Source organism: Dipodomys ordii, unplaced genomic scaffold (genome assembly GCF_000151885.1).
Source record: "Dipodomys ordii isolate 6190 unplaced genomic scaffold, Dord_2.0 Scaffold31, whole genome shotgun sequence".
Classification (NCBI taxonomy): Eukaryota; Metazoa; Chordata; class Mammalia; order Rodentia; family Heteromyidae; genus Dipodomys; species Dipodomys ordii.
The window spans coordinates 2,905,382-2,913,948 of NW_012267247.1; the positions used below are offsets into that span (position 1 = coordinate 2,905,382).

Consider the following 8,567-nt stretch of genomic DNA (forward strand, 5'->3'; position numbering starts at 1 on the left):
TGTGTGTGTGTGTGTGTGTGTGTGTGTGTGTGTGTGTGTGTGTCTGTGTGTGTCTGTGTGTGTGTCTGTGTGTGTGTTTTTTGCAGGGCAAGTGCTCTACCGTGTGTGTGTGTGTGTGTGTGTTGCAGGGCAAGTGCTCTACCGTGTGTGTGTGTGTGTATGTGTGTGTGTGTTGATCTTGAGGATTGAACTCAGGGCCTGCTAGTGCTCTACCACAGAACCACACTTCTACTTCCAGATTTTTTTGGTGGATAATTGGCAATAAGAGTCTCATGGACATTCTTGCCCAGATTGGCTTTGAACCTCGATCCTCAGATCTCAGCCTCCCAACTAGCTAGGATTATAGGCATAAGCCACCAGTGTTCAGCTGAAGACATTTTCTTCAAAGACAGTTTCTTCAATAATTATAGTAACATTTTTTTTTTTGGTTGGTCATGGGGCTTGAACTTTGGGCCCAGGAGCTGTCCCTGAGCATTTCAGCTCAAGGCGAGTGTTCTACCACTTGAGCCACAGCACCTCTTCAGTTTTCTGGTGTTTAGCTGGAGATAAGAGTCTCATGGATGTTCCTGCCTGGGCCGGCTTTGAACTGCAATCCTCAGATTTCAGCCTCCTGAGCAGTTAGGATTACAGGTGTGAACCACCAGTGCCCGTTTTAAAAATAAACTTTAAACTACTAAACAGTAAGAACATATAAATTATTTTTATTACAATTTTAGGTTTTTTAAGATGGAAAGTATGCTCTATATCTTGGAAACTATAAACATTTTGGAGTACCTTGCTAAGAATGCGGATAATTTGCTTTATTTGCCCATGAGATACTCTTTTACTGATACATCCAAAGACCACAAGAGCTCTTGGTTGCAGGGATGGATTGTATTGGAATGCAAATCTGCAATTAAAAAATGCAAAGAGTTTATGAAATGCCTGTGTGTGTGAAAACTAGTAAATTCCAACAATGATTACAAGGAATGAATGTAGCTATCATTCAATAATCATTTCAACAATATATCTATAATTTCAACAATATGTCTATCTAATTTTTTTTTTTTTGGTTCCGGTCATGGGGACTGAACTCTGGACCTGGACGCTGTCCCTCAGCTCTTCAGTTCAAGAGTAGCACTCTACCACTTGAGCCACAGCGCTACTTTCGACTTTTTTTCTTTTTGCTTATGTGGTGCTGGGGAATTGAACCCAGAACCTCATGCATGCAAGGCAAGCGCTTTACCACTGAGCCATCTTCCCAGCCCCAATTATTTTAATATTTTTATTCAGTACTTGTACAAAGGCATTTCAATTCCAGAAGTGAGGTTATGAGTACTATGCATCTTGATCAAAATACATCTACTTTTACAATTTATATTTAATTTGGAACATACCTCTGAGCTAGTTCTGTCCACTGATCCAGCCACTTGCATGTTGGAATATCTCTCATACATGCCTGAAAAACAGATAGTTTCAATATACATAAGCACTCGTTTTTAGAAACATTGAAATAATGCTCATCTTAATGTCATTAATTGGCATTTATGTTACCAATAACATTCATGGAAGTATTTTTAAGTATTATGTGAAAAACAGCAGAAAAAAATAGTAGTTCTTATGTACAGATTTCAAAACAATTTTTACTTAAGTTTTTTTTTTCATTTTTGCTTTACATACCTCCATGATCTCTAACAAAGCTTCTGTGACTGTTTCCAAGGATGTCAAAGCAAAAGTCTCTCTCTCATAGGATCCAGGAGAGAATGACCTATCACGGTAACTGGAACGGAAGGCAATGACAGCAGCTGACTTAACTTTGCTAATGCCAAACAGCAAGTAAAATTTAGGTAAGGAGAACTCTGTAAGACTGAGTCTCAAAACTTGTTTGGTCTCTTCTGTAAAAGAAAAAACGAGAAGTAAAAATGTTGACAAAACAATATTTAAATTCCTTTAAAAAATGGATAGTATTGGGGATTGAACTCAGGGGCCTTATAGTTGCTTGACTTTCTTGCTCATGACTGGCACATTGCCACTAGAGCCACATCTCTAGGCTGGATTTTTGCTGGTTAACTGTAGATAGTCTCATAAATTTTTCTGCTCAGGCTGACCTCAGAACAGGATTCTCCAGATCTCAGCTCCTGAATAGCTAGGATTGGAGGCATGAGCCACCAGTGCCTAGCAAAAATTTCATTTGAAAGTGCCATATTTCATTTAGAAAACCTCAGTGTCATATAAAAATTATACAACCAAGTTCCCTAAACCAATCTCCAGACACAGCATGTTAACGCTCAGAGCTTTAGCTTCACTTAACCACAAATTAGTACTGAGAATGCAACACTATCAACTTATACCTAGTAGTTAGCTTATGTAATAACCACAAGAGTTTATATAACAAATACACAGAAAATGTTCAATATAGTTTCAACATGGAATACAAGTATTTTACTTTTTTATTCATCACAGCACCTTGGTGTGAAGGCATCATTGTAAACAAGAAATCCACAGCAGCCAGGTGATGTAAATGGAGAAGGAAACTGATGAAATACAAATTCTTTTTCTGTTAACTTACCACTAAAATGAAGCTGTGAACAGGTACACAGAGAGTGAATGATGTTAATGACCAATCCATGTGTGGAAGCTCTAAGGGACAAAGGCCCTGTGGCTACTAAGAAAGTAACAACATGGAAGAGGTAGGGGAGATGAGCTGCCACATCAAGGGAATTGTTGAAGGACAGCATCAGCATGTAGCGGGCTAAAATAGCAATATCATCCCACATAAGATGCTGTTCTAAAGTTGGAGTTGGAGATAAGCATGTCTTGTCAATTATCTTACACATTCTTCCAATAACCTGTAAAAAAAAGATGAATTTTTAAAAACATGGGACTAACAGTTTTATCATTAAAAAGCAGTTTAAGCTGAGCGCCAGTAATCCTAGTACCCAGGAGATCTGAGGATTGTGGTTTGAAGCATGTTGGACAGGAACGTCCACGATACTCATCTACAAATAAGCAGTGAAAAGCTGAAAGTAGAGCTGTGGCCCAAGTGGTAGAGTGCTAGCCCTAAGCAAAAAAGCCTATGCCCAAGCCCTGAGTTCAAGCCCCATTACCAGCACACACACACATACATATATGCACACAGGCACACAAAAGAGTTTAAAATAACTAATTATGAAACAAAACCCAAGCCCTCCTGAGGCAAACACAGATAAAGCAGATATATAGTGCTACAATAGAGATGGGGAAGAAAAAGTGATTACCTTACTTGAGACCAGCTTCACATTCCCAGAAGCCAGAGCTACAGCAGTATCTGCCATCACCTCAGCTTTTATTGACCCCAGGCCACCTGTAGCACTTGTTTTGATGAAACTATCTAGTACAACATCAAGCAGGTCTGTGATCTAGCAGAACAGGGAAAATAACTCATGTTTGCAAACATATTGCCAATTGATTTTTTACTCAAAGAGCAAGCCTAACCAACATGAAAATTCTTTTTTACCTAAGATCTCCAAAATATTATATTTTATTTAGGGACCTTTCAGTACATATACTTTATTATAAAATCCACGAGGAAGGATAAGGACATTCATTTGATTTCTTCATAATACTGATGTTCAAAATTTTAAGGGTACATATTTCTATCTTCATTCATTGGAGAGTATTTCTGTGTTCTTCTAAGATAGTAATGGATGACCAATTTAATTATTTTAAAATATAGGAAATGACATCATAGGGCTATTAAACTGGATTGAAGGTAAGATTAATTAAAGAATTCATGCCATTGTTTAAAGATACTGCCTCCTTAAGTGGTTTGAAGCAATAGTAAGTATGTATATTTCTTGTCAAGTCAAAAAAATTCATAGCCTATATTTTAAGAGTGGCAGTCTTATACTACAACTATAAATAAAAGCAGATGTCCCAAATAACATTAAGAAACTTGTATTCAAGTCCACATGGTATAGAAACTGGAATACATTTTAAAGCACTGTTTACTAGCAATGACAACATATTTTTACAAATAAGTTCTATATAATTTTCCATGAAGAAGAGTGCTAAAATAACTAGTTTTTCTCTGCCCTCTAAGATATGCATTAGACATTCACAATTTCCTATCAGTGAGGCTGGTGAGTGTTTTTACACGTTTTGAAGGAGGAAACTAGTGCTTAGAAGAGCAGTGCTTTGTATCTGGGAAGTATCGATGTAAGATACTGGATAAATAGCTGAGAAAATTCAATACCTGCCCAAGGCTCCCCCATATTTTTGCTTGAATAGATGGGTACATCTGTTTCTCATTTATGGTCATTGTTATGAGTTTATCAAGAATAGCTGTAACTCTTTGTCGTTTGGCGTCATCATTATGCTTACAAAAACGGACCAGATTTGACAGCCATGGAGTCATATATTCCAAACAAAGGTGTTTCAATTCAATACCTGAAAAAGAATACTCGTTAGCATAGATGGTCAAGAAAAATCACATTGATAATACTTTAAAGAAATGGGGGGGGGCAGTGGAGGAGGCTGTAAAAAGCAAAGACCATTCCCTAGAATTAAGTCTGAAGAAAGAGAGACTTGGCAAATTTATTTTTAAAAGAGGTATATAAAGAGAATAAACCCTAAAGAAAGTAATTTTAAAAGACAGTAAGCTGATGGGCGCTGGTGGCTCATGCCTGTAATCCTAGCTACTCAGGAGGCTAAGATCTGAGGATCGTGGTACAAAGCCAGCCCAGCAGGAAAGTCTGTGGAACTCTTATCTCCAATAAACTACCAGAAAACCAGAAGTGGCGCTGCGGCTCAAGTGGTAGAGTGCTAGCCTTGAGCTGAAAAGTTGAGGGACATCACCTAGGCCCAGACAGAGTTCAAGCCCCATGACTGACAAAAAAAAGAAAAAAAAAAGTTAGTAAGCCATTTTTGAAAAGCTGCCTGATTTTTCTTCCCTTAATAGTAGAAGTTTAGTAAAAGAAAAAAGTACTACCACAAAAATGAGACTGGTATTAATATACTGGCATTCCACCTTGTCTCTCCTTAGCCTTTCAAAACTTTGGAGAGCCAATATACACTTACATGTGTGTTGACACAAATTTAACAGCCCACCCAAAGAAGAATTAGAATATGTACGTAGCACACCCTGTTCTTTCATTAAACATTATACTGATTAAATCTGGAGTTCATTTTTCCATCAAAGATTCCCCAAAAGCTGGGCACTGGTAGCTCATGCTATTAATCTTAACTACTCAGGAGTGTGAGATCTGAGGATTGCTGTTTGAAGCCAGTGGGGCAGGAAAGTCCTTGAGACTTTTTTTTTTCTTTTTTTTTTGGGGTCCTGTCGTGGGGCCTGAACTCTGGGCCTGGATGCTGTCCCTCAGCTCTTCAGCTGAAGGCTAGCGCTCTACCACTTGAGCCACAGCACCACTTCCGGCTTTTTTCTTTTTTCTTATGTGGTGCTAAGGAATCAAACCCAGGGCCTCATGCATGCAAGGCAAGCGCTCTACCACTGAGCCACCTTCCCAGCCCGTCCTTAAGACTCTTAACTCCAATTAGCCACCAAAAAGACAGAAGTGGAGGAATGGCTCAAGTGGTACAGTGCAAGTTTTAAATGGAAAAAGCCAAGCAAGAGTACAAGGCTCTGAGGTCAAGCCCCAGTACTGGCACACACACACAAAATTTTCTCTCTTACAGGTAACACACTATTTTAATTATTTCAATTTACATTTCCTTCATTTTACTAACAAAAGAAAATCTTTTTTTTATTGTGATTTTTTTTAAAAGCTCCACTTTTTATACTCAATACTTAAATACAGCTAGAACTTAGTTTTGTATCTTATGGTGTGGATGAAGATGAAGACCTAACTTAATACATCTCTTACTCTCATTACTTAAATGATTTCATCTTTCCCCACCAGTTTGTAAACTTCCTTACGTATTTGATAGTTGATTCTTATTCTTTTTTTTTTGTTTTTTTGCAGAGCTTCAGACTGAGATTAGGGCCTTGTAGTTGCCAGGCAAGTGCTTTCCACTGAGCTATATCCTCCCAACCCCCCGATTGCTTATTCTTGAACATTAATATCTTAATTATCATACCATTATAATGTCTGGACATCTTTAATACCAAGTCTATTTTTTTCTTTCAGTATTATCTTAGCTATTCTTGTACTTTATACAAAACTTATAATCATATTGAGTTCTATTTCCACTGTCGATCATTTAATTGCATGGTTATTTTGATGGAACTGCGTTAAATTTGTAATCATCTAGAGGAATAATCTGGGGAGAATTCATGCCAGGACGTAGTATGTGTTTTCACTCACTCAAATCTTTTCTCATGTTAATATTTATCAATAAAGCTTTGTATCTTTCCAGTTTTATCAGTGCTGCACATTTTTTTCTCAGGGTTTTGTCCCACATCTCTCACTTCACAAAATAAACTTGATAAATTGTAAAAACTTTCAATTACTTAACACAGAAAAATCAAGAAATACATCTAAATGTATAAAAATATTGTATGTGCAACTTAGGGAAAGAGGGAAAAATGTCAAGAACTAAGCTGGGAGATGAACATTTATATTGCTATGGAATATGAAGATGAATAAATAAAAATGTGAAATTCATTGGATTTCTTTTTAGCAGCCGAAGACATTTATTAGTCTTTTTTCTTTGTTTTCCAGGAACCCAAAAATACTTTGTAGTTATAATATAAATAACTGAGTTGCATATAATATAGTCATATCTTTCCAAAATAAAATAAAAACTAAAAATTAAAAAAAAACAAAAATAAGCTGTTATAAAAGCCCCCAAAACCCTTCCGAAAACTCTTATATATGCATTAAATCATCTTTCAGTTTTAATGAAATGGCAATGACTTAAATCCTTATTACTCAACCTGTCACAATCCAATAAAACACCACCCTTTAGGTTTTGTTTTGATACATAGATATTTTTTGAAATCCAGCATGAGAAATACAGTACCAGCTATGTCAAAAAATACATAGAAAATGCAACTTTTCAGCTTATTTGTACATTAATACAGTTCAACAATTTTTTTCTAGGTGAACCAATGATTTTAAGTACCACTATACTAAAAAAAAGTTAAGATATAAAAAAGGGGGGCCTAGCCTGCCATGAAAATTCACTTCTAGTTTCTGTGTCCATGTAAAACCAATAATATGAGGAGCAGAAATTTGTGAGATTTGTAAAAGCCAACTCAGGACTGACTATGGATTGTGTGTTATGTAACTCTCCATGTGCAAAAAAATCACAGCTCAGCTGGGCACCAGTAGCTCATGCTTGTAATCCTAGCTACTCAGGAGGCTGAGATCTCAGAATTGAGTTTGAAGCCAGTGCTGGCAGGAAAAGTCCATGAGACTCTTAGTAACACCAATTAACTACTAAAAAGCCAAAAATGGAGCTGTAGCTCAAGTAGCAAGATGTGAGAAAAGCTCAGGGATGTATCTAAGCCCTGAGTTCAAGCTCTAAGACTAGCACCAAAAAAAAAAAAAAAAAGAAAGAAAGGAAGAAAGGGAGAGAGGGAAGAAGGGAGGGAAGGAAGAAGAAAGGGAAGAGAGGAAGGGAAGAAACGAAGGAAGGAAAGAAGGGAGGGAGGGAGGGGGGGAAGGAAGGAGGGAAGGAGGAAGGAAGGAAGGAAGGAAGGAAGGAAGGAAGGAAGGATCACAGCTCAAAGTCAGCTCCAGAGAAGATAAACACTGTTTCTCACTACATATGTAGTTACCTGGAGTTTTCTGCTAAATGAAAAATGCCCAAGCTCATTAAACTGAAATAGTGAACAAAATACTTTACAGTGGGGTCCAGAAACATGTAAGATGCCAAAAATCCTTCTAACCTTGTTTTTATTGCCATAATATTAGTGGATTTCCCAATGTATCCTAACCAGGAATTTCCTTTAGAATTCCTCCAGTTACAGGGTATCATAGATGAAAAATTGCAAAACATATTTTAAAAGTGAAAAACATAGGTCAGAGACTTCCTAGTAAATTGTAAAACAAAAAATTTCCTATGAATTGTCTTAGAACCATTGTTAGTATTAAAGAAAATTATTGTTACTTACTAGATTTGCTAAATCCAGAAATACACTCTTCCAAAAATTCTAAGGTGAGGTGTGGCTCATTAGCCGCCAACGTCTTACTAATGGAGACAATAAAGAGGGTGTTGTTGGCAGGGATGCATAAGCCTGATGTCTCTAGTAACTGGCCCTCAATTTTTAAATTAAAGGTACAGGTTAAGGCACACAGAAGATTATAGGCAGCTGACCTAGGAGGAAACACAAATGAAGTTGTTTTAAAACTTGTTTCTCTTTATAATTATAAACATTTTTCATAGCATAAGACTGTGGTTCTAATACCAAGTACAACCTATTAATTTTAATTTTATGGTCAATTAAAAAATAAGATGGGAGCCGGGTACTGGTGGCTCACGCCTGTAATCCTAGCTACTCAGGAGGCTGAGATCTGAGGATCGTGGTTCAAAGCCAGCCCGGGCAGGAGAAACCGTGAGACTCCTATCTCCAATAAACTACCAGAAAACCGGAAGTGGCGCTGTAGCTCAAGTGGTAGAGCGCTTGCCTTGAGCTGAAGAGCTGA

General features: G+C 37.3%; 1 protein-coding gene across 2 annotated transcripts in view; it reads right to left on the reverse strand.

The window, feature by feature from the left end:
- Nf1 (neurofibromin 1) overlaps positions 1 to 8,567 on the reverse strand; it is a 254,153-nt gene that overhangs the window by 35,772 nt on the left and 209,814 nt on the right. For both annotated transcript variants that reach the window (XM_013016448.1, XM_013016447.1), the window contains 7 exons: positions 8,036 to 8,238; positions 4,214 to 4,407; positions 3,237 to 3,377; positions 2,549 to 2,828; positions 1,660 to 1,874; positions 1,377 to 1,438; positions 775 to 889 (listed from right to left, as the gene is read on the reverse strand). In XM_013016448.1, the coding sequence (XP_012871902.1) occupies positions 775 to 889; positions 1,377 to 1,438; positions 1,660 to 1,874; positions 2,549 to 2,828; positions 3,237 to 3,377; positions 4,214 to 4,407; positions 8,036 to 8,238 (1,210 nt within the window). The remainder of the gene's footprint in view (positions 1 to 774; positions 890 to 1,376; positions 1,439 to 1,659; positions 1,875 to 2,548; positions 2,829 to 3,236; positions 3,378 to 4,213; positions 4,408 to 8,035; positions 8,239 to 8,567) is intronic.